This window comes from Actinia tenebrosa, unplaced genomic scaffold, assembly GCF_029948245.1.
Source record: "Actinia tenebrosa isolate PJP-AT-01 unplaced genomic scaffold, QUT_ActTen_1.0 PGA_scaffold2__45_contigs__length_23673736, whole genome shotgun sequence".
Taxonomy (NCBI): domain Eukaryota; kingdom Metazoa; phylum Cnidaria; class Anthozoa; order Actiniaria; family Actiniidae; genus Actinia; species Actinia tenebrosa.
In genome coordinates, this window is record NW_028292579.1 from 18,959,322 (window position 1) to 18,986,554 (window position 27,233).

Genomic DNA, 27,233 nt, shown 5'->3' on the forward strand with positions numbered 1-27,233 from the left:
AGCGCGCCTAGAGTCCTGGACGAAACATTGCCGTGAAGGACGCCATTTTGTTTTGAGTTGGATTTGAATATGTATTCTCTTGAAATATAGTGCGAAATATTGGTGAAAAGAAGTCATAGCTGCACGTTTGAAGTCTATAGTAATGTTTCAAGTTGTGTACAAGTAAAATTTTACAAGAAAAGCTTATATCAAGTGTTTATCCCATTTTGTAATTCGTATAGCCAACAAAGTTAACCTTACAAAGTTTTTTGTTGCGAAAATGACTGAAAACTTGATACGCTCAAATTGCTATTTAGTAGTAACGTGTATGTACGTATATTAATATTTTTAATAACAATAAGCATTTTTTGATTTCAAAATGTGTAGTATTTACGTGCTATTCTTATGTTTTATGTTCTTGATTATTACCGATCCACACATATCTTGTTTTTTCTGCTTCTCAAGGCGCGCACAAAGGTCTATTGGGATTGATTCCTTTTCAGCAAACGCGATTCGCAATCTGATTGGCTAATCGATTTCCGTCAGATCACCTGGACGGCACTGCCAGACCAATCACATTGGGTGACAAAAAAAATGCGCCAATCAAAATTCTAGAAAACATCCCTTTTCCAAAGTCATTTGAACTGACTGCTCTATTTTAATTAACAGATGCTTTCGACCAAATGAGCTATGAGCTATGTGGCTTTCTTGCTCAATCAAGAAAGGAATTTTGCCACCAATGAAATATTTTTTGTGGCGACTTTTTTTAAACAAATAGTGCAGTGTATCATTTGGAATCCAGGAAATGCTTTGGGCAAAAATTTCGACTGATAAATCATATTTTCAATCCCTATAGCAGTTTTATTTATAACCCCTACAACTGCTGTGTGAAGTTCAATGGAGCACGCAAGGATAGCCTCCTCCCTGGCAGAAAACGAGAAAAGCAGTGTTTGGAGAACATGAGCATGAAAGAAAGCGTGCTGTGTGTTTACCATATTGGAAATCAGCTAGTGAGTATGTTCCCGCTGTTAAATCATTATCATCATCATTATCACCATCATCATCATCATCATCATCTCATAAACAGATACGTTGACCAATCGGAAAGCAAGATTTATTACAGTTATTATATGAATTACATTAATTTATATTGTCACAGGTTTGTCCACATGATACTAGTTTGACTACATGATGCTTTGATTTACTTTGAAATTATTTTTCTACTCAAACGATCTTGTATCTTAAATCATCATTGACTCGCAATTTAAAAGCCTTCTACGGCTGGGGCCTGGTTACTTCCTCTACGAACAGACGGCTGACTGTGTTCCACCCGGTGTATGCATTAGCATTCCCATACCCGGAACAGTCACCGACATTGAAGCCCACACGAACATGTCCCTTGTGGACATTGTTACAGTGACCTTCAATATGGCGGACACGGTGGAGCCAAAAGGTACCATAACTTAAGTACACAAGGCCATCTATTGCACGAGGCGACTGACATTCGGCACCGTTGAACGTGAAGAACCAGCGCTTACAGCAACCGCTACATTGATTCACACTGAATTCGCTATTCCAGTAAACGTGCAGGGCAGAGTTACTGTATTTCTTTAGGAAAACACAATCCTGTTCGAATTAAGCAAAGCATGTAGTTACTATGCTGGCCTGAGCCAATTATGACGTGACTCGGCTAAGGCTTGCGTTTTCCGGCGCATTGTGGGATACTTTGGGGATGGTAACAATTTTAATTTTTCATTAAAGTTTGTTAAAATCTCGTTCACAAATTACAATTGATGGTAAATGCTAATTAACCGCCAACCTGGTTGGCTCAGTTGGTTGAGCATCGGACTTTCGTGCGGGAGGTCGTGGTTCGAGTCCCGGCCAGAACAACACTCAGGGTCTTAAAATGACTGAGGAGAAAGTGCTGCCTTTGTAATTGCATCAGCAAATGGTTAGACTTTCAATTGGCTCGGATGACCACTTTAAATGGCGGTCCCGTCTCTCCACACTCATCATTACTAACCAACATCAGAGGGACGTAAAAGAACCACTGAGGACGTAAAGAGAAACCCTGGCAGCGACCACCCTCAGTGCCTACACTTCATACTAACCATCTCTCATGCTTGTACATTGCATACAAATATTTCTGTCATTCCTAAATCAATGTAAAGCGCCTTTGATTATATCCATATAGAAAGGGCGCTACATAAAATCATAAATCATTATCATTATTATATTGGTAGCTGATCTGAATTTCTTTTTATAGCCAATCAAAATCGAGAAAATTTGCCAAACTTTGGTGTCATCTAGCTTTCATTCTTTTCAAATTATGGACTTATAGGCCACCAGATGAAAAATATAACGTTGCTAACAAGAGGTTGATAACAGTGACACAAAAACTAATGAATTGGATATTTTCATCCCAATGGTGGACAAGGGGTTTTTATTTTTCTCTGGTAAATTTTCACAGGCTTCAGGACACCTCAGATTTGCAGTGACGCCATTTCTACGTCACAATTTTGTGGTTGGTCTTCTTAAAGTGCTACTCTGACGAAAATCGGTCAAACTTGGATTCAGCTGAAACTTCCTAAGAATACTCTTTAAAGGTCCAATAATCACTGTATGAAGTGTTTTCTCGATATTCAGGACGAAAGTATGATATTTTTACGATTATACACTCAACATCAAACATTGCTACATATATTTCTTTGTATATAAATCCTTAATTTATTCTATTCCTATGAAGCCCAAAGGGTGGCTAATGTGCTTATTTCACATTACATGTGACTATGATTTATATTTTGGGGTGTTTGGATATTTCTTTCTCCCTTTACTACTGATATTTTGATCATAAACTACAAAGAAATATATGGAGCGATGTTCGATGTTGAGTGTATGACGTCACAGACTCCAAAAAATAATCGTAAAAATATCATACTTTCGTCCTGAATATCGAGAAAACACTTCATACAGTGATTATTGGACCTTTAAAGAGTATTCTTAGGAAGTTTCAGCTGAATCCAAGTTTGAGCAATTTTCGTCAGAGTAGCACTTTAACGAATATCGAGGTGATCTTTTCTAAATCCAATCTGCATGGGGTTTATTTTTACACAACTGCTTGATTTAAGCTGGTATACGGGGTTCACTTACCCTATATCATGTGATACCTACTTTGATCAGACCGTAGTCTTTGTTTTCGTTGATGCTATTCCACGAACATTCTTTCCAGTTTGAAGAAACTGAACGGGAAAGGCGTTTTCGTAGTTTCAAAAACCTCTAAAAATAATTATTTATGCAATTTTATACAAAATTAGAAGGGTAACTACACTGAATAGTCAGATTTTGGTTTTATGCTTATTAATTTTCCAATTAAACAAATTTATTGCTAACCTAAAAGCTTATACTCTGCTAATGCGTCGATCTCTCCTCAAAGCTAGGTTTATGATAAGAGATAGCTTAGTATGTGTCAGTGAGTTGAGTTTCTTTGATGCGTTGTTCTCTCCTATGTTGCGAGAATCAGTTTTCTTAAAGTTATCCAAAAATGATTTTTTTGGGTCTGCGATGGTTAAGTACGCTGATGACACTGCAATAGTTTCCCCAGTGTGGAAGGAGAATGAGACTATGATTAATTGATAATAGTACGGCACTAATACGTGATTTTATGAATTGGTCTAAAATAAATGGTATAAAAAGTAACAAAAAATGTAAGGAAATAGTTTTTTTGGAAAGTGAACAAAAGTGTCGACGAGTTTGAAGCTGTTTATAGTATACCACAATGTAGCAGTCTAAAAATACTTGGGGTTACTTTCCAGAGTACTTGTCGCTTCGAAGACTATGTTGAGGAGATATTATACAAATGTAGTAAGACCATTTATGTAATTAGATCATTATGTAGGGAAGAGTATACCCAAAGGGAAGTAGATCTGTTATTTCAAACACTGATACTATCGAGAATTAATTACGCTCTTTCAGTTTATGGTGCACCTTTGCCTGAACTTAAAGGTGTTCAGTATTTTCTCGATAGATGTTATAAACGTCGGTATATTTTACAGCGTCAGGATATCAGAAGCATATTAGAAAATGTAGATAAGAAAATTGCAGCCAAGGTTAAGAAAGCTGACAACGATCCTTTAAAAATATTAATGCCTATTGCCAAAATTAGTTCATATAATTTAAGAAGGTCAAATACCACTATGCCTGCGGTTAACACTGAACGTTTTAAGAATAGTTTTTCTAACAGATTAATTTATAAATATTAGTATTTTTAGTCCTTTTATGTTTTAGTCTCGTAGCGCACCACCTGATTGTATTTTATCAATGCAAGAGAATATTAAGTACTTCATATTCTCTTGATCAATGTGAATAAAGACTTATTATTATTATTATTAGTGTGTAAATGAGTGAAAAAGTGCGAAATTGCTAGAACGACGAGGCAATTGTAAATAAGAAAATTTTATTTGTTTTTCATATACTTCATGGAAATTTTGCAAAACTTTATGCTTCAAGCTAGATTAACGTAGGCGGAGTAACTTACGTCATGTCCCATAGATGTAGTGCTCATTTTGCTGGGCGCTGAACCAACCTCTGGCAAAGCCACGAAGACGGTCCAACAAAACACCAACATGATCGCGTAGATTGTACTGATTCTCATGATTATCTTTGGGAAATAAAATTAAATATCGTTAAGTATGAATAAAAGAAATAAAGATAATTGTTATTAGCTAGACAAGGGCACTAAGACACCAAAAGTGGTTGGTTTATTTTTATTTATATATTTTTCCTTCGATTAATTAAATCAAAAATCGTTTGTGACTCGCATTACTGTGTTTGTATTCCTTATAATTACTGCAAAATTCGGTTGTTCAACCCCAAAGGTACCAGCAATTGAGTCTATAAGAAACTAAGAGAGAGACTAAGAAAAGAGAATAAGAAAAGAGACTAAGAAAAGTCTATCTTCAATACCGACCTAGCTGTTTAGCTTCGTTTTTTAAAAGATAAAGCACTAATACAGGTCTTTGCACCATCACATGATGGCTCTCACCCTCCCCCCCCCCCCTTCCCCTAGGAAACTGAATTCTTTCATACGTAAATCAGATTAGACCAGACTCTCAATTGCTCTCTTGTCATGGCTGCCATCACGTGATGGTGCAAAACATGGTTAATAACAAAAAAATGTTAACATCGGGGAGGTGTGGCTAGCTGCTGGGATTTGATTTCCTTTTTTTTTTAGGTTCTAGTTTGGGCAAATCGACCTTTACCCTCAATAAACCCTTAGTACAATCTATAAAAAAATGAAGAAAATTCTAGCTACATTTTTAAAAAATTGAATAAATTAAGAAAAAAGCATGTTGAATATTTTTTATTAATATCTATCCTATTTTTCTTGAAAAAACAAGCAACAATACGAACTTTGAAACAGTAGACATTAATTTACTAAATACTCTTTTCGTAAATACATTTTTTGCTATATATCTTTTCTTCTTCTAAAATTTGAAGCATTGAACATTGAAGAATTGAAGAAATGTATTGATCAATAAAATAGTAATTTTCTAAATTTTAATTTTTAATTCTATTAAAATTAATTAATTCTGAGATTGTTATAGAAAATGTAAAGCGTTGTTGAACGTCTAGTTATTGAGTCTATATAAAATACCATATTATTAATTATCATCATCATCACTATTATCATTATCATTATTTTTATTTTTATTATTACAAATATTACACAAAATGCTTTAAAAAATCTAGTTGCCAAAGTGAAGCTGGATTTATGGTAATGAGACAAGCTAAATGTAAGCAATACGTCAGCAAAGGATGGCCTATAAAGATCAATAGACTATGAGTTTTAAAAACATATACACTTCGAATTCATGGAAAATCTGCTAAAATTTTATACTTCAAAGAATAAAGTTTTGAATTTTTCCGACAAAAATTTGAATTAGTCTATACAGCAGGTCTAGCAGGTCTATACACATTCAAAATAAGATCAAGAAAGTCTCCTCTTGCATAGGAGTGCAAGTACGATCAGTAGCAGCAGTAAGGGGGACTCGTGGAGGGGGTACCGGGAGGCCCGGGTATTGCCTCCGCCAAGTACCATGCGGCCCCCGCGGGTATTACCCACGCGATGATTCCTTTACTGCTGCTGTGTTTGCGAATCTATGATAAGAGTATATTTTTTTCCTTGTTTCGGGAAGATACGCCAAACTACGTGTAGGGTCGCAAACGAAGGTTAAAATATTTCCTAGATATAGATGGATGACATCAGGAGCATTCGAAACAAAACTATGCGCAGGCTGCGAACTCAGGTGTTGGATCGTTTGGACGCCGACTTCGCCTTCACGACATTTACAGAAGGAGACATAGAAGAAATCATGGACGACGAAAGAGCTGAAAGAATAATCAACTTAATGCCAGAAGGTAACTACCGTCTTGAATTGACGTTCATAAAGTATTTAGATGGCGATTGGGTGATAGAGAGGGGTCGTAATCCTATCCGGGCGTCTGGTAAGCAGAACCTGTTTGTATTGAACAAGGATACGAGACCTGGTGCGATGGTGGGTATAGACGCGTTGTTCTATGAAGTTGCTTATCCTGTTACTGTAGTTATCTACGGCGCGTATAAGAATGAAGAGCCAGACGTTAGAAAGCTCAGGCCGATGAGACATCCCGGCAACTGCGTGGGTAAGTTGGTGAGGGAGTTCTTTGAGGATTCTTCCTGTGGTGGTAAGTTAACCCCAAAGAGAAAAGAAGCCATAAGAAAATGGGAGCATGCTACTCATAGGGCTGGAGCGACGATAGATAACATCAAGAAGCTAGAAACCCTCTTAGAAAGGCGCATACATGTGAAAGATATCACGGATGGGTACATTTATCCTGGGACGCATAAGTATGGCGGTAGGGGTGCTCCTATTGTCATTTACCAACACAATGCGCATGCTTGGAGAGAACTAAGATTTCCTAAGAAGAAAGAGACAAAGGTCTACGAGAATTCTCCATTGGTGGAGTTAATCCATGAGAATTCTATTTGGCTGATGGATTCAGAAGGAAGTCAGTTTATGACGCAAGATGGTACACTTTACCGCCCCGAAATCGAACATCTACGCATCCAGAGCGCCTGCGAAACCCTTGGGGAAGACTTCTCAGATGAAGTGCTCAGCTCTCGCAGCTTGGACTTCTTAGCCGCGAAAAAGAGAAACGGCTGGAAACCAACCCCAAAAGAGTTCAAAGATATCTCCAAGGCCTGCGTAGAACACGGTCATGGAGGTCTTTGGAACATGGAATACAACGAAGACGAGTATGTCTCGTTAGATATGAAACATTGTTGCCCAGCATCTTTCAAGGGTTTTGGGAGATTGTAAGGAATATTACGATAGATACGGACATCCGGACTCTCAATTCTTTAGGGTGTCTCTAGACGGCAGCTACGACGCGCCAGCAACGGGGTTTGTCAGATTAACGTCTTGGAAGTTGGCTAAAGACTTGCACCCCATAATTTACGCATGGTACGGGAAGCATCTACAAGAGAAAGAATGGATACCAGTGCTATTGTTAAAGTTCTTAGAAGAGCGCGAACTCTTATGATACACAGCGCATGAAGCCATACTTTGCCATAGCGCCTACATGAAGTGGCTCCCAGAGCACAACCCAACCGCCCGAATTGTCATAGGCAAATTTACCCAGGGCGCCAAAGAAGGCGAGAAACACATGCAACGGCGTTTAATAACAGACGAAGGAGAGTTAAGCTTCCTCATAAAACGTGCCCACGATCAAGGAACAATGGTGTCTGTAGAAAAATGGGATTACCTCGTAGATGATGAGCTGCATAAATGGAATGCGCTGTGTTATTACCAGGACCATCGACCGCAGTATTACCATTTGCGTGCCAGCATGTTAGCCTACGCGCACATTAACCTTCTCGCAATGCTCTTGCGGTTTAACAAAGCGTAGCCACGGATTCCCTATACGTGAAACCGCACGTATTGGAAAAGATGAAGGAATTCTACACTGCCGATGAACTCGCAGAAAGTGGACAATGGCGCGTTAAAGATGAGGAGATAAGAGCCTGGAGGGCACGTGTAGAATATCACGGAGAACACACCCGCGGTTCCATTACGCCGACGGAAGAGCCACTGCCCTCAGTTGCGGACCCTATTTCCTACCAACGCTTCTCTTACCTTTACGGTACGGGAGGCAGCGGTAAGACGACGCGTGTGTTAGAACTCTTTCCTAAGATAAAGGTGCTAACGCCAACGCATCGTTTGGAAAGAGAACTCTGCGAAATGGGCCACGACGCGCAGACTTACCACAGCTTCTTTCGTTGGAATGGTCAAAAGTGGGTGCCGGAAGCGATACGCGACATACCTCCCGTGATACTTTGGGATGAAATCTGTGCCGTGCCCTTAGAAATCCTGCAGGAGTTCGTAGACTTCCTCCGCGGGAAATGCTAAGTTGTATTTGCCGGGGATCCATGTCAACCACCTCCTATAGCCGGAGAAATGCCTCATGAATGGTTAATAGAAATGGTAGACTATCATGAAGAAATTAACACAGACTACCGTAGCAAGGATCAAGTGAGAAAATTAAAGGCAGAATTAAGGGGCCTTAGCGACGCCGAACAATCTAAGGTGTTACGTAAGAGGGTACGAGCAAAGTCTTACGAAGACTTCCTGTATTCTTGGCATCCTGAGGATTTGGTGTTAAGCAGTAAGCGCGCAGCACAGTCGCGCACACAAAAAGATCTACTGAGAATACACCAGGAGCGGTTCCCTAGTCATTTGGTGCCCGTTTGTTATAAGCCGCTTGACACCCGCATGCAAAGAAGAGATGTCTTAGTACCCGGTACCGACATCCAACGGCAGAACGCAGTAACGCACGATAAAGCCTGGGTACCCATAGAAAATGTAGAAATAATTGCCTCCCATCCAGACTGGCGCTTGGGTTATTGCATGACAGTCCATAGTGCGCAGGGGCTTACCATAAAGGAAACCTTATGGATCATAGACCAGCGGCTGTGTTGGAGCAACCTTATCTACACCGCCGTAAGTCGCGTAGAATATGCCAAGCAACTAAAAAGAGCCTGGGGTCCGCAACTGCGCTATGATAAGACGCCAGAGGACGTAGCCAAAGAGAACATTGCTAAGAAACTCCTTCGCTACAAGCGGCACGACGAAGAAAAAAATATGACGTTCGACCTATGTGTAGACGACGTCTATAAGAAAGGGGCAAGGTGTGTCAAGTGTAACATACCGCTACTATGGAGGTTTGACCCAAATGACGATCAGCAGTTCTCCGTGGATCGTATAAATAATAAACGCGGGCATTGTAGAGGCAACGTAAGACTGACATGCCTAGAGTGTAATCGGGCGCGTGGAGCAGCACTACTCTGAGTCTTTGGGGACTATGAGCAGCTCTTCCTTGACGAATCCGCGACTTGGGCCATTTAGATAATACAACACGGGTTGCCCTTCCTTGGTGACGGACTTCGAAATCTCATACGTTTCCAGGGACCAGTTAGGATCCGTGGCTCTCTTACTGCCACCTTCGAGTTCCCCCGGCTGATAGAGGTATCTGACCACTATGTCGCGGGGGAGCTTTTTTTCCTTCAGTCCGACCGCCCTCGAACTTCTGACGTAGGACTTGTGTTCCACGTGTTTCTTTTTCATAGCATCCTTGGGTCTCATTCCCGTAGCCCTGGCCGCCTCGTTGTTCAAAGCCGCGACGACCTGGGGGAGCCTCTGAGTCCATTCCCTGTTGCGTTTGGAGGGATCTTCCAGCTCTTTCCAATACTGGTACCCAACGAGACGCTCGGCCAGGGTCTTATTGAATCTTTCAACAATGCTCTGACCCCTGTGGTATTCTGCTTCGGCTCTCCTAATCTTAGTGTCGTGGTCTTTCAGGGTCTTAGTAACCACACCCATGAACTCTGTCCCCGCATCCACTTGCAGCAGCTTAGGCCATTTCAAGGCGCGCTTATAAATCCTACCTAGGGCTTCTGCGACTTCCCCAGAATCCTTGCTGGTTATGGGTTCGGCGTCCTTGTATCTGCTTGCGATATCAACTACGGTCAAAGCGTACCTATAGGTCTTTCTTCGCACCTTGTCGTGCGGCAAGAAAAGCAAATCCGCCTGATGAACTTCATTGGGGGCATTTACGGTAAAGCTGGGCCTGGGAATGTACTTAGGCACGGGAAGATAAACCTGCCAGAGGGTTTGTTTTTTAAACCAATTCTTAGCCGTTTCTTCTGATACCCTGGCCGCGGTCGCGAGTTTCTTGATAGCTGACGCTCCTCTCCAATAGCCTTCAGGTACATAGTAAATTCTCTTGAGTTTGTCCTCAGTTCGACCCATTATATGAATTCCAAAACAAGATTGATCTTGCGTCCGTTGAAATCCACCGTCTGTCCGTCCACTTTAATGGTGATGTTTATGCTTTCTACCAAATTAGACAAATCATAGCACAAAGAAATGGGAGTGTATTCTACCAGGTCAAATGGATTACCTTTTGGCAGAAACTTGGACATAAGAGAAGACTTTTCTCCATTGCTGTAACTATTGACCAAGTCGCAATAGACTTCGTAAGAGGATGCGACTTTCCATTTCACGGGTATGGCCGTGTTGGTAATTGCCTTGCTTGAGACACCTAGTAAAGATCCCAATGCATCAGCTTTTCCTAGGGTTACCGAGAAATTGTTAGGAAGATTATGTTTGAAGGTCATTTCGTGTGGTAATCCCGTGGTGAGAGTATAACCGTACTTTGCTAATTCTTTTGCCAGCGTGATTGGGGTGTAATGTCCATTGGGTAGCATTACGCCTTGATAATTGTTAGACCCGTATGCTCGGTAACCATGCCATTAATTAAATTATACCAAGAATTGTACAAAGAGCAACTTATGAGCCGGACCTTACGTGCTTTGATGGGGGGATTCAGATAAGTGGTAAAGTTATTCTTATCGCTTTCCAAAAAGACGATCATTATATTAGATACGCCAAAGCTACGCCTCCGGCCAGCCCTGCGAATCCTACGAAGACCAATTCATTGTCTTTTTGTTTCTTAGAAGGCTGGTAGTAATTCTTGAACTGGGACTTTCTCATTCTAAAGTCGGGGTGTGCTTGCGCATAGAGCTTAAAGGCGTAGTCTGTATTTTCAAAGTTCTTATCCGCCTGCATCTTGTCTTGGTAGTTCTTGTCCAACCAATCCCTGTAAGCTTGTCTTTTTTCATTCCAAGCCGCCACGTTCCTTTGATATTTCTCCAGCGCTAAGTCGTGTCTCTTCCTTTCAGCGGCTAATTCTCCGCTGCGATCACCTCTAACTAATCTATCCAAATACTGACCACCATAATTAGCTCCGGTGAATGCTAAAGCTGCAATGACTCCACCTACGACCACGCTAGCCATTTATACATTAGGGATGTACTTTTCCTTCCGTAGGTAATCCTTTACCATGATAGCCCCGCCCACGGCAGCGGTCATCTTAGCAAAGTTAGCGAAGCTCTTGCTTGGGTCTTCAGTAAAGTCTTCTTTGAGCACTTTCTTACCTACCCAACCAATACCCGCAACAATGGAAGTAATAATAGCTGCCTCTTCAACAGTTTTCAATAACGCGGTTGACATTATATTACAGAGCGAGAAGGTTATTACGCATGGGAATGACCTTGCTATTCCATTACGGGTATTTTGCTTCTCTTAGGGGGCTCCTGCGTCACATGCACGGGTTCTACTTAGTAAGTAGAGGCTGCCTGCTGCTATAGCAACTCCTAATGCGCCAATGACGTACCCAGGATTAATAAAGGATTCGCCTTCGTCCTCCACCTTTTCTTCTTTTTTGGCTTTGTTCTTCCTGTTCATCTCTGCGAGCTTCTTCCCGGCAGCGACTCTGCCTGGAGATTTAGCCTTGGTAATCTTCTGCTCCTCTTGGGGCTGCTCCTCCGCCTTCGATTCGGCTTCACTCATTTATATCTAAGGACTTGAAGGACTTGATAAGTAACTTAAGGTGACCTGGGTAAGTACTTGAGAAGGACTTGATAAGTACTTGAGGCGACCTGGGTAATTCCTGAGGATGACTTAAGTAAGTACTTAAGAAGGACTTGAGGCGACTTGATCAGGTACCTCAGCAAGTGCCGCCTGGAAGACCTTTTCAACGTCCCTTTCCTTCTTAAAGTCCTTCCAAGACGTCGTAAGTTCCTTCAAGTCAACGTGCTGAGCTACGTGCAAAGCCGCAGAGCCGACTGCCATTAACTTACCGCACTTCAAAGACAACCACCCGCAGGTTATCTTTAGTTCTTGGGATATGACATAGTCCTCGCTTATGTCCTTCCGCAGTTGCTCCACGTCGTCTATGGGCAGTGCAAGTCCAAGTAATTTAGTTGCCAGCTTAATGGCGGAGTCTGCTACGGCGTCCGTGGTCTTACTTGCAAGGGCAGCCTCGTACCTCTTATGGAACTTCTTAACCTCCTCCTCTGACAACTTATTAACTTGCTCATGGGTAAGTTCCTTGCCAATCATTTCCTTGCACTTCCCCGAAGACAGAAGGATGTTGAGTTGTTCCTTGAGGTTACTTTCATCTAGCTGTGTGGGGACTTCATCTATCAACTGCTCAATCTCCATATATGTTAGGAATCATAGATTCCAACTTGATACGGAAACCTCAAAGAGAAGATCATCTTGGAATGTTGGTGCGTCTTTAAGTGGCGCATGTATTCGTGTAACTGTTCCTTGGATATTTCACCGCCATAGTCGCTTAAGATGGTTTCCAGGTCAGACTTGCTCGGAGTATAAAATACTACGAGAGATCCTATGTTTTCCCTAAAGGGCTTAGAGACACTGGTAAGCTGCTGCGAGAGCAACCAAACGCTAATATTGTCATGCCTGCCGCTAAAGGCGAGTTTAACGAGCTCCGACGTGCGTCTTTTTACGGCGTCCCCACAGGCAATGGCATCCAGTATGAGGAGTGTCTGTGTATCTTTAGGGAATTGTTTGTGCCAGAACTTAAGATGCCCAGATAACTCGTTAGGGTCTAAGATATCTACAAAGAAGTCGTCATCTTTCACTCCTATGCCCGTCCAGGTGCGGTTATTCACGTAGGTGGGACAAAGCAGCACTATGTAGTCAAATCGGTATCTAAAAGGTCCTAGCAGCTGCTGTACCACGAAATGGGTCTTTCCGCAGCCGGTGGGTCCTACTATCAGAGCGTTACAAGGCATGTGATTTGGTTCCATTATATTTAATGGAACCCATCCATATATTTCAGGCAACAAGTTGCCTTCTAGAAGCAAATTTATTTGCTGATACATATGGAGCCCGTGGAAGCAGTCAAAGCAATGGTTAACGTCGTCAAAGAAAAGTCAGACCTGGAGAGGACGGTCTAAATGCAAAGGGAGGAGATAGACCGGCTGAATGAACGCGTAAAGGAGCTTTATGAGGAAATGTGCGGCCTAAAGCGCGTAGAGCGGTTTGGCGCGCTGGTAACGATGGCAACGTGGGCCAAGGAGTCGGTCGTGGACTTTATGAGATATCCCATGTAGCATGTTGCTAAGGAAGGTCGGAAACTCCTTCAAAAGATGCCTCAGAATGTTAAATAGGGGTTAAAATATTGTTAAGGTTACCACCAAACTTTCCCAAAAGATACCTCAGAATGTTAAATGGAGGTTAAATTATTGTTAAGGAAGGTCGGAAACTCCTCCAAAAGATGCCTCAGAATGTTAAATGGAGGTTAAATTATTGTTAAGTATATATGGACTGCTTGAAATGTAAGAAGATATTTAGTACCAAACAAAGACTGCAATACCATGTTTGGCATGGGGTTTGCACAAAGAAGCCAATCAGTAAGGTCTGCGATGACTGTAATAGGGAGTTCAGCACTCTTCAGAAGCTGCAGCAACACGCAAAGAAGGGCGTTTGCCGTAGAACTACGCAGTGTAGTTACTGTGATAAGGTTCTTACTGGCCGCCAACGTCTTCAGACACATAAGAAAAGACATGAGAAGCAATACCAATACTTTGCAGAGAAGTACGATCTGGAAGGAGTGGATTGTTACCAGTGCGGTTATCTTATGAGTCGTTGTGAACATAAGGATGATTACCTAAGGAATCGAATAGACTACTTTAGGAAGATAAGCAGGACGCTACCCCGTTTTGACGCGTTAGAAGGTGTCCCATGGACTAACAGGGAATATTGGAGGCAGCAGTGTGAGAGATGTGGATGCGTAAGAGAGGAGGAGCACATATTCAACTGTCTCTTAACAAAAACTTAACCTCAGCTTAACATTTTGAGGCATCTTTTGAAAAAGTTTCCGACCTCCCTTAACAAAAACTTAACCTCAGCTTAACATTCTGAGGCATCTTTTGGGAGAGTTTGATGGGGTCCATAACAAAGTCTTAACCACCATTTAACATTCTGGGATGGTTTCTAGAAGGGTTTCTGACCTTCCTTAACAAAGTCTTAACCGCCATTTAACATTCATCCTTAAATATATGGACTGTATTACATGCGAACCCCCTGCAGATTGCATCGTTAAAAAAGAGTCGCCGAGCAGAGATACGACTGCCGACGACTCTACCTTAGACGCGTCTAACCACATAGAGGCGAAGGAAGGACGCACTTTGCGACGTCAAACGCCCAGCGGCCATCCTTCTTACCATACGACCTCAGATGCGTGAACTCCTGTCCTTCGATGACGTATCGGACGCGATCTGGCGCCCACAGGCTGTACGTGACACCCTCGTGCGCCAATAACAACCGTAGCCTATCGATATCTTCAAAGGCTACGTAATTTTTTATTTCGTAGGTAACGCCCTCCTTTAAGTCTCTCCAGTGTATCTGCCTCACAGCCTCAAACGTCATATATTCTATGGAATATCTTTAAATGCGTTTCCAGAGTCTGCGCGCTCTTAAAGCGCTTGCAGCACCACCTACATGGTAAACGCATTCCTTGTGCATACTCTGTAATGGCTCTGCAAATGTCGTCGTAATCATTGCTGATCATTACTTTATAACCATTCTGCTCATACCGCTGCAGCAGCAGGCATTGATCCTCAGATAATGCCCCGTTGCCTTTTGGAGTCTTCAGCTCTACGCAGAAACCACGGTATCGCACGTGTGCATTTAAGATAAGCAGGTCGGGTTGACCGCGTTGATATCCTTTCTGCCAGCACTTTATACGTTTGCCGTCGGAGTCCTGCAGTTCACCTAGACCAGGGGCCACGAGCATTTGGGGGTAAAACCTTCGGATGTAGTCCACCACCTTTTTATGTAGGTCGAATTCATTCTCTATTTTGAATACCAGCTTGTTTGGGCTGTCAAAGCGCCTTTCTATTGCGTATCGACCGTCCTTACGCAGCGCGGGTAGGACTTCCTCAAAGACCCAATCCTGAAACTTTACAGCCTTGGGTAGTTTGGAGCTGAATATCAATTGATACAGCCCAGGCTCGGTTACGTACAAAGAATGTGGGTGCGTAGTACAAGGGGAACGAATCGTTACCCTTAGCTCACCCAACCTTTTCTTGTGTTTCTCCGAGACGTGGTCACTAATAGCCTTATTGGTGTTTTCGTAGCCCAATGCTGCAGCCACTTCCTTCGCCTTAAAGTACAAAGTTTCGCCTTGCACTATGCATTGCAGTTTGGTGTTGTTGTTTTCGAAGACGCGTAACATGGTATATCTGAGAAATATCTTAACTTTTTTCCTTTTTTAGGATGAGGGAGCGCAGCGAGCGAATCAATATGCAACACTCCTTAGCTGATTCATTTCTACGCTTAGCTGCGCGTCAGACACCACGAAGACGTAGCAGTTTATCTTGTCACTGTCGCCCGCGGAGGCATTCTTTGTGCGCTTAATCTCCAAAGTAATACCGTCTTGGGTGTTTACCAGCCGCAGACCCTGACCGTGCATAGATTCATCGTTGGTGGTGCGCATGTCGATCCATAACGCATACTTATCCGTGAAGAATTCCTCAGGGCTAATTTGGTCGCCAAACTTACGCATTGCCTCCCTGTAGATAGCTGCAGGCTTTATCCCCTGGGAGTAGACATTGTTTGGAACTCCATTGACATTCACCCCTACGTTGGTAATGTTGGGGTTAAAGAACGCTTCGGAGTCGCGCTTACCAGCCTCATAGGGCTTGGCAAACACCAGCATTAACCCCGTGAGTCTGCGTCTAGGAAGGTTAATGCTTCGGTTAATAACCTCGTCCGTCTTATCCAAGAAGCTAAATGTCTTGTACATTACTACATGGTCGTAAAGGAATGCCTTTCCGGCGCTGTATTCCATGCCGGCGCTACGGGCCAGCTCTTCGCTGTATACCGTTTCGTACTGCAGCTCTAAGTTGGTGATAGAATAGGGGTGAACGGCTCCACTAATTGCGGTGGACATCTCTCCAAGGATGTTGGTCGTATCGGCCAGGGTTACTTCGAACTGTAACTCACTTAGCTGCCTTGGGTAATACGCACCATGGTTCGTAATCACTTCGAAGTCCAACGGGATGACATACTTGCTACCATAGGCCGTCTTTATTCGCTTCGCATCTGCTACTGCGGTTTCTCCGCTGGAGTCCGTGGGCTGCATCTTAACAGGCGTGCGGACCTTACGCAGGATGAGACTACCAATTCCTTGTTCTATCCTTTGCGCGCGGTCGAAGGCTGTTAACCATAGGTCCTTATAGGTGGTATACAGATCGTACCTATTTAAGTCCAGCAAGGATTCCCCAGCAAACTTGATTCTCATCTTAGAAACAAGGTTGCGGCCCACCTTATTGACGCAACACCTTTCATCCGCAGTGCTGGGCTGCACCGCTATGTCAAACCTTAACGCCAAGGTGCCAGGAACTAAGACTAGGTTATCCGTTAGACGGGGTACGCCTACATACAAGGTTTCTCCTGGTTTTGCGCTGGATGGCGTGAATGTGACCCGTTGAAAGGTGCGTACTGCCTTTAGTCCGCCAACCTGCTTAGGTAATACGTTGGGGTTTAACTTTGAGCTTATCATATATAATGGAAGTAGAAGGAACGGAATTTGACCCCCTTACCGAAGAAGGTCAAGTCGATATTAACGACGAAGAATTCGACGCATGGACTAAAGGCGCGGAGACCGACCCCCTAATCTACGACACAGCCCTAGAAAACAAGTATGGTAGTAGGTGGAGAAGGTTTAAGGCCGCCTTAAATCGTATGTGGGCATTTAAACACCCCCGCACGCCCGTCCCTACCTACTTACAAATGGAAGATTTAGGCCCAGTACCGGAGCCTCCTACGCAAACTTGGGCGGAAATGGTTACCATGCGTATGGATGAATCCTTAGAGGAAAATGTAGCCCCCGACTTTGACCGACTAACGGAGCTGCTGCCAGACTGGGATCACACCAAAGCCCAGCTGGAATTCGACGACAGCAACCAATGGGGTAAGGAAATAATCATAGGTAGGCTTTCAAATGCCGGCTCCAAGATCTACGTAATTAGGGATGAGAGAGGTAGGTACTTTACCGACCCTAAGATTCCTCCTACTTTGAGAAAAGCTATAGGGGAGCCCAACTTAATCGTACAACAGGGCTTAACCCAGGAGGAAACAAGAAGCGCCTTTAGTAGGTTATTAAGCAGGGCATTTACGAAGCTACCAGCGGCGGCGGGAGGGCAAATGGAAACCGTGGCAGATTTAAGGGCGCAACTAGGAAAAAAGAATGAGTTGCTCCAAGCCAAAGAAGAGGAAATCGCCGGACTGAATTCCCGGGAAAAGGAAATGGAACTCGAAATGCGCAAGATGCGATCCGAGCCCAACCCCACAGTCATTGCTGAGCAAACAATACAACAGGCGAAGCTAAGGGAAATGAGAAACGAAATGGCGGAAATCACTCGCCAAAAGAAGGCGGCTGAAAACACCATGAACCGAATTGCCACGGAGCGCGACGGCCTTTTAAAGGCAAATGCGGATGAGGAGGCTCTTAGGGCGGCTTTCCAAGAGCTTGAGGCTGAAAACCAAGACCTCAAAGGAAGAATTAAGGAATTAGAAGACGAATTCATGAGAGAAAACAAAGCTACCACCGAAAGTCATGCCGCCCAAGTTGCAGACTTTCATAATAGGCTCCAAGAGCTGTTGAGTAAGAAAACCACTGCCGAAGAAAACTTTCAATCTGCTATGAGCCTCTTGGCCGGCAAGGAAGTGGAATTAACGCAAATGGGAGAAGAAGTACTGGATGCTCATGCCCGTGAAAGGCGCGCCATAACGCAAGCGGCTGAAAAGGACCTGCAAATACAACAACTTCAACAGACCATTGAAGATCTGGAGGGGCAAATAAGACAACAACAAGAAGTAGCCGAGGACCAAACCCGCTCCGAAGAGGAAAGAGAAGCAGCCCAAAAGGAAATAGAAACCCTTCAGGAAAGGGTTGCGGAATTACAGGCGCAAAAGGAAAACTTAGAAAAGGAGTTGGGCCTTACCACCAAGGAAAAAGTAAAAAGAGCTCTCATGAAGTATGGTATTCCCCTTGCATTCGCGGTCGCTATTTCAAGCGTAGTAGGAGTAGTCTTGTCCGCGCTTAAGGCTACGGGCGCAGGCGTAAAAAAAACTGGGTTCTGGTTTGACGGACTTGGGAAAAAAGATGGCAGCCGGTCTTCCTTTGCTGCTTGGTAGTGTTCTTGGCCTGGCACTTAGGGCCGGCGGGGAACTGTTGAAGTTTGTGGGGAATAACATCTGGATCCTGGTAGTAGCTATTGGGGTGGTAGTTATGAAGAAGATGAAGGCTTAATCTTATCCTTCTCATCGGGCGGTGTCCTGCTTTGAGGATAATGAAAGACGGTATTAGCACCGCCCTGGTAATTCGGAACCAACGGCAACACACTCATGGTAGAAATGGGCTTATGATCCCAGGCTGCATTAGCGGGCCTGCGACCTATGCGATTTATCCCAAACTTGCCGTCATCAGAAGTGACTTGCAACTTAGCATATTTACAATTGGCTAGCATATGAAAAGTCACTGGCGTTAGGTCTTCAATGGACCTAGTGTAGGTCTCCATCGAAAAATGGGTAACTTTCCTGGCGTTCGTTGAAGTTCGATAAGGAAGCAGGGGCCTATTATTCTCATCGATAAGCCTAAACCCCACATTCGCATGCGTATTTGCATTAATGCTAATAGTGCAAATGACCAATGCAGTGCCCCCAACTTCAACCCACAGTCCAACGTCATGCCAAGCGCCGTTGTCATATCCCTCTTCATCTAAGCGGTGGGCATAGCGCGTTTCCCTCACGTATGGATTCATATATTTCAGCAAACATAGTTTGCTTCTAGAGACTCATTACCGTCAAAGTGCTGATGGTCATGTGGTTATAGACAGTATTCCTTTGATTTTCTATGCTATTTATGCAAACGCTCCCGGAGTCATCTACGCGCATTTGTAGCTTTACTTTCCCGTGGCAGTCGGCAACTAGGTGAAAAGTCCAAACGGAAAGATTCTCAGAGCTATTCGTTGGCGGCTCTACTGAGAAATGCGTAGGCTCTCTGTTGTTCGTCTTCGCGCGCATGGGCTGTAATACTCCATTGTCGTCGTAGAAACGAAATCCTACATTCGCACTGCTAACGGCCCCCAAAGAAATGCTGCATAATATTAACTTCTTTCCGGAGTAGTTCAAGTCCACGGACATGCCCGTGACATCAACCCAAGATGCTTGGGTGTATTTTTTCTCACCTGTGTAAGTCGTATAAACACAATCTACTCCAGCTACGTAGGGGTTGTTCATCGCCATATATAATAACTCAGACCAATGCTTGCGGCTGCTAGGCCGGCTTTTAATAAGTTATGGTCATATTCCTCGGGTATCGTAGGCAGGACCTTCTTCGATGGTTTCTTAACTACGGGTAGCTGCGTTTCGTGTACCTTCTGTGGCTTCTCTACGAAGTGAGGAATGCCCTTGGTCATGTCAGAGTTCACGTCATTCACCCCAAACTTCATATCCTTAGTAGCTCGTTGAAGTTTGTTGTTATAACCCACAACGGATCCAGTATTTATAGATAAATTACTGGGCATCAACCAACAGCCCGGGGCTACTGCATAGTCCAACCTTGCCTTAGAATCTTGCATAGCTAGTTGGTAACGCTGTACGCCCTTGCTAATGTCACCCTCCAAGATTGAACTTTCAAATAAGATCAATGCTTCGGCTCGCGTTTCTTCTGCGGCGCCGGTGTTTCCAATTATGCTAGATCGGGTATTTACCTGAGCTCCAAGGATAGAATACACGTAAGCTTCTATGCTGCGGTTCAAACGGGCAAGGCCAGCTCTAGTTAGTCCTTTGCCTACTTTGGGTATGAAATTAAGATATTGCTTTGCTTGCTCGTCGTTGGTAATCTTAATGATCAATGGATTAGCCCCTGCATACTTACCACCCTCGTCTTTGAACAGAGGCCCGTCTCTAACTTCCTTAGTGGTCTTAGCGTTTGGTTCAAAGAAGGTGCTACTGTCGTGAGTTTCCTTATGATATCCCGTGTTCCACCGTAGCCGCAACGCATGAACTTCCTTATCACTTAGCTCGTGTCCACCAATCCCCCAATAAGCCCAAATATGTCCCAGACCATTGTTAGCACCGGTAGTGCATCTAAAGTCTTTTCCCACAGCGCCAAACTCCTTGCAAAGACTGTTATAGGCTGAAACGTCGTATTTATTATCTTTAGGATCAAACACAGCATCTCCCGGCAATGCAGTAACACCCATTTCATGTAGTATTCTTCTAACCGTAAAGTGAAAATGAAACATAAATATCGAATTCTTCATCAAGTTTGCACTTACGCCGCAGCCGCTAGTGGCACACCAAACCGCAAAGTTTAGTTGCTGTGGCCAGTATCGCATGTTAGGACCTCTCAACCATTCGTGAGATTCCTTAGCGGTGGTATGAATTATGGGAACGTCTTTGAAGATATCTCGCACCTTTAACGGAAAGGAATGCTTATTAGAGATCCGTATGTTCAACGTTAGTCCCAAGCTTGGGTGTTCATCAAATGAAACCGCGGGTATCGGATAAGTACTGGTACCCAGCAATAATTCCTTTGACCAACCAAGCTTAGTAGGTTTTTCCTGCTTGGGCTTATGTTCAACATAACCAGGATTCTTCAGCTGATTGTCTATCTGATTGACCAGCGTAGGTTTCAAATCCTCATTGCTATACATTCTGGAGCCGTTAAAGTAAATCCCATCGGGTCTTCTTTCAAACTTACTAGGGTTTGCATGTGGAAGCATCTTCCTAAATGCTCTCCAATTCCAGTAATCCCGGTTGTCGTGATGTGGCTGCTCCTCAATGTCATTCCCAAAAGAGTCGTACATTAGTATATATAATGGATGTTATACCATCAGCACCGCCACTTTATCCTGAACTTCCTAAGGAACCTAACGAAATGAATGCCGAAAACTTCAGGCTCAATAAGGCAAACTTAATCCTGGCTTACTTAGAAGGGCAGACAAAACACTACGAAAAAGTTAGGAAGAAGTACGCCAGAGCCCGTAGTGCGCTACATAAGATTGCGATGCTTCGGGGTCCGTATCTGTCGTGTTAACGGGCTCCGGCGTTGCTACTTCGCTTACTGGACCGGGAATAATTGTTGGAGTTCCTTTGGCCGGCGTTGGGGCAGCCTGTGGTATCATTTCTGCTGTTGCTACGGGTATTATGAAACAGTTGTCAAGCAAAATGTCCAAGCATGACACGACAATAGCTCTGTCTAGGGCTAAAGTAAATACAATTACCGATCTTGTCTCAAAGGCTTTGCGTGACAGAAAGATAGACGACGTAGAATTCTCGCTTATTCTGGCCGAAGAGGAAAAGTACGAGAAATTAAAGTCGGACATAAGGAACAAAAAAACAGTCGTAAAAGATCTTTCCGAGGAATCTCGCAAAAAGATCTACCAAGAAACGAAAGAAGAACTTCAAAGAAAACTCGCTCAATAAATATTTGCTTTGAAAAAAACGTGACAGGATTTTATTTACATATCGAACGTCAGTCTGGAAATTACGCGTAATTTCTCATTCACTATCTTCTTGGAATCCATCCCAAGAGGGGGTGGTTGGGGTCTATTTTGTAAAATATTTCGTAAATTACGTCAGGGTAATAAGGAATATCCTTATCCAGCCGACAAAAAATCCACTCGGCTTTTGTCATATCAGAAACCTCGGGAATAGACTTACCGGTAATTTCAGACAAAAGATAGGGAATAGCTTTGTAATATTTCCCTAGTTTTAATTTTTTCAATGTCTTCCTTAAACTTTGCGGGGTTGGCTCTTCTAAGTGGTCTATGATTTTCTTCTTTACTTCGTTGTCTAAATATACCGGTCGATAACCTTGGATATGACTCATCCAGTCCCTAAAGTATTTTATTCTCTTATAAGGTGTTTTCTTACGACCTCCATTGGCGTAATACTGCTCTCTGGTAGCATTCGGTACGGCATTGCGAATGTTCTTACCACACTCGTAACACTGTGCCGACGTGTCATCTTCTATTTGCATTTTTTTACCACAACAAACAAGCTTCCTTGGTGGTTGGGGCACAAACTTGGGTTTCAAACACTTTACACAGAAGTCATAAACAAACTCTTTACATTCATGCATCGTATATAGAACGAATATCTTCGCAAACACAGCAGCAGTAAGGGAATCCTCGCGTGGGTAATACCCGCGGGGGCCGCATGGTACTTGGCGGGGGCAATACCCGGGCCTCCCGGTACCCCCTCCGCGAGTCCCCCTTACTGCTGCTTCAGTACTGCCATTCAAATTTATAAAACGTTTATCCAGCTCCACTTCGACTATTGTAGTACCGTGTGGAGTGGCTTAAGTCAACAGCTAAGTGATCGATTCAAAAACTTCAAAATCGCGCGGCAATAGCTATTGCAAAAACTAACTATGAGACTCGATCTAGCCAATTACTTGTCGACGGGACCTCAATGGGACGCCCTTGCAATTCGTCGAGATAAGCAAAAAGCAACACTAATGTATAAGACAATGCATAAGCGCGTGCCAACGCTGAAAAAAATTAATTACGACTTACGTAATCAAGAAAATACATTTTCAGTTCCTAAGCCACATACTTATTACATACATATTTATATTATATATTTTAGCTGTAATTGACTGATGTATTTTACCGTGGTTAAATAAAGATTCGGATTCAGATTCAGATTCAGAAAAAAATTGAGGGCCCCCCATTTTCCCATGAAATGGTTAACTAGTTTCCTCCAGTTTACCGTGGTATGTCATCTTATTCACCACGATTTTCGTCATCTAGTCGTTAAAATGTTGTCCACTCACTGTTTTTTTTTTTGTTTTTTGTTTTTTGTTTTTTTTTTTTTTTTTGTTTTTTTCTTTTTACAACAAAAAATGAAAAATTTACTACAAAAAAAGGGTAAAATTGAAAAGAAAAACGGGGTTTCAAAGCACCCGGCTAGAGACCAATTAGAAAACGAGAAAATTCACAAGAGTGGTAAAAATAACGTTCGATGAAAACAACCTTATAGAAAAAATAACCGATAATAGTGATCGAAGTTTCGATACCCATCAGATGTCATTATCAAGATTGGAAATTAAGTGAAAACGAAAGCTTAAATAACAAAGACATAGAGCCAGCCAAGAAAATTGCATACAATTGAGTGAAGGAGGAATGTTCATGGAATCACGGATAGGAAGAACGATCAAATCAGAATTATCACTTTTTTTACCTTAATTTCAGTTTCAAGAAACTATTGACTTACCTGCTAGTGGTTTCTTTGTTCTGTAGTATGTTGTTCTGTTGTAGATCACCAAGGTACTGAATGAACTTCTTTCAAGCGGACAGTCAGTTAAGTAAAGACTAACAAGAGCTTGAAGCTCCAGTCATTACATGTTGTAACATGTTCTGTCATATCATTAGTAGTAAAGGAGGAAAGAAAGTCAAGTTGAACTTATTTTCTGAGTTTTGAAAGCTAATTGGCACAAATGATTTCAACATTCATGAGGGGGGTGGGGTAGGGACCAAAGTCATACATCACCGAACAAAAGATGTGCGATTCGTCACGTCAAAATTTTCATCACCTCAATAATAAATATACCACGTTTCGCTGTATAACAACTCCACCATTTTTGCCGATTCCCTTCGTCGTTTGTCAAAGCGCAACAACCTCCAATCTGCTGACCCAGAGGTTTAAATTTTTTTTCCCCCACACTTGTCTGATTCATTGGTATATAAACAAACATATAAGAGAGGATGTCAGCAAAAATCGACCAAAATCAAATTTTGCCGGCAACAGCCAAAAAATCGAATTCGTTCATATTTTGGCATTAGGAAGACCTTGATGCGATATAAACCGTGGTATACTTCATTTGCCAAAATATCGCTTTATTTCCGAGAAAAACGAGAAAAACAAATTCGTGCATAATTGACTCTCTGAGAGAGTCAAAATATACTCCAACTTTGGGGGCCTCGCGCGCCTTGGCAAAAATATCTACAGACTCAATCTTGGGAAATTATTTGGGATAGTGTTTTAACATTAAAAAGATGGAATTTCACGGTGTTCGAATAAATTCATAGTGGCGAAAAATATTTATTCACCAGGGTACTTTGACTTCGCGTCAAAAATGAGGAATTTTCAAAAAATGATTTATCCGTGTGCTAAGTAAAATAAAACGTTGATATTAAGAAATTGAAAAGCTAAAATAATGTTCTAATCGTGGGTGAAGTCATTTTTGGGGGTTTTTGTTCTGCGATGAGAAATAAAATCTAAAAGTTACAGAAATTTTGAAGAGCTCAGACGGTCGGCCAAATCAAAGCGATTGACAAATTTGCATAACTTTTTGGATTTTTAAATCTTAATTTGGCTAAGTATCATAAAAACATCATCAGCATACAAGTTCAATGTAATATAATGACAAATACCGCAAGAATTTCGTTTTTACATTTGATTTTACCTAGAATTTAACAACAATTTATGCCCGGGAACTTCTGTTTACAATCATTTAGTGACTGAGCGGCAGGGCTGAAATGTGTAACGCGACAGATTTAGTTTTTGCAATTTAAAAATAAAGTCTTTTTCTTTTCAATTTCAGAGAAATAAAAGTATTTATTTGTTTGTTTGTCTCTTTAATTTTTCAAGAGAAATCGAAAAATGATTCAACCCCCGTTTCAATGACTTTTTTCGAGTGGGAAATTGATTACAATACAAAAACTAACTTCAGGGGAGACTTTGATAGATGACTGACACATGAAATTAAATTGCCGCAATTCTTTTGTATAATGCCGCAAACAACATCCATTCTTCAGTCATTAACGCTTTTATCCACGTTATGATTTGCTAACTTTATTTCCATGGAAGTTTGTTGCTCCTTTAAATCGATTATTGGTGGATTATGTGGTTATAGCAGAAAAGATAGGACGCAAGATGCTCTCGTTGTTCCCTTGCTTTCATGCACTAGACTTTGTTTGGTTTCTCTGGATTTGAAAGTGAATTCGATTTGATTCTTGGTCGTGCAGGACAGTTCAGACGACCAAAAGAAATAAATGATTGGACGATATGTCCCCATCATCGCTCAATACTTGGACTAGGGTGGACAAGGGGCTCTAGTACTAGATGTAGAGTTCCCGCATCGATCTCAAATCATGGCCAATCAAAATCGAAGTGGCCAAAGAGCGACAAGGGCATTGGAAAAGACGAGTCGGAATTGATATTCAAGAAAACAGGAACTTTTATTCCATCTGGAGCAGGTAACGTTTTTGCATGCTTATGATTTCTTCTCAAAACGCATGTTTCTATATCAGTCCCGTTAGCAGGGCCGTAACTAGGGGGGGGGGGGGGTGCAGGGTGCACGTGCACCCCCCCCCCCCCCCCCAAATAAAAGGTTAAGGTCCGCTCATCCATCTCCTTTTTTTTTTTTTTTTTTGGGGTTCTGCTTTCTTCTGGTTACCTTTTTATTATTATTATTTTTTATTATTATTTATTTTTGTTCTGCTTTCTTAAAAGAAACGATCAATGGTCCGATTTTCATGCACCCTCCCTGTAAAAGTTCTGGTTACGGCCCTGGAAGTAGTATTTTAAGTCGTAGTGTGCATTGTTTGGCAGGTATCTGCGTGAGTTGCAGGAAAAAAAATAAGAGAGATGGTCAGTAATATTGACACACAGAAATCTAGAAGTTCGTTTGTAGATGAGGAATGCATTGACGCGGAAACAGAGACACTCGAAAAACTAAAGCATTTGAGAATAGAGGTAGGTCTGCCAATCTAAGCCTTTATTTAAAAAGGTGCTAAAATAATCCAATCCATCCTTCTCATTCCATCTATTGTATATCCAACCAACCAACCAACCATCCATCTATCCAATCTCATTCCATCCATTCTTCTATATCTTCTATATTCCTTTTATATTCCATCCATTCTTCTATATCCCATCTATTCCATTCCCTTCATCACATTCCAGTCTATCCATCCATTTCAGCCAATCCTCCATACATCCATCCCTCCATCCAACCGTCTATCTCAGACCCGCATCAAGGAACGCAGCAAGGCCCACAGCTTAGAAATATGGGAAGGGGAGAGGGGGGGGGGGGGGGGGGGGGGGGGGGGAAGGTGGGAGACAAAACAACTTTTTTTCCGGAAGACCATAATATACTCGCCTAATATACTCAACTTTGCCTTGTACCTTTTTTTTAAAAAATAGAAGAAGCTGAGTGGGGGGTGGACCTGAATTTATCACATTCCATGCACCCTTATTCCAATTTATCCATACACCCACTTAAAAAATATAAAGATTTATATTTCTTTTCCCGGTTTTAGGAAAAGAGGAGTAAAGAGCAAAACGAAGAAGAAGAAAAAGAAGAGGAGGTGTTCTTTAAACAGCCATTGCCTTTAAGTCCAACAAATATTTCAATGTCTTCTACGTGGACGAATACGCCAGTGAGTCAATATCACGAAGAGGACATTTCTAGTGTAACTGTTGACGGTTCTTTTCTTTTCGATTTGTCACCAAGAGAAAAACTCAATGCTTATTTAGCATCATGAGATGTTAGTCCTGTCCGCTTTGTGCTAGCAACCCCATGGGACGAGGCATCTGAACGCTCGAGACGTTATTACAAAAGAAAAGGAAAACAAGTGGTTGCTTCATGCTTAGAGGAAGTTGCTCCTGGGCAGTCCGACAAGATCTTTGATTCTTTAGCAAAATCCAATCTTAAACATGGCGATACTACTTTTGATTTTTCATTGATGGAAGCCCTTTGTGAATGTTACAATAATGCCAATCATTGGAGCACTAGAAGACAGATCCTCTCCCTTATGGCAG

At 42.4% G+C, this 27,233-nt stretch overlaps 1 protein-coding gene across 1 annotated transcript; it reads right to left on the minus strand.

Annotated features, from left to right (window-relative positions):
- Positions 1–1,075: 1,075 nt before the first annotated feature.
- On the minus strand, positions 1,076–23,819 carry LOC116308446 (collagen triple helix repeat-containing protein 1-like). The gene is made up of 4 exons (XM_089033526.1): positions 23,682–23,819; positions 4,514–4,636; positions 3,151–3,255; positions 1,076–1,605 (listed from the first exon to the last, which is right to left on the minus strand). The coding sequence occupies exons 2-4, from the start codon at positions 4,628–4,630 to the stop codon at positions 1,255–1,257; spliced, it is 573 nt and encodes a 190-aa protein (XP_088889652.1). The 5' UTR covers positions 4,631–4,636; positions 23,682–23,819; the 3' UTR covers positions 1,076–1,254.
- Between the last annotated feature and the right edge of the window lie 3,414 nt (positions 23,820–27,233).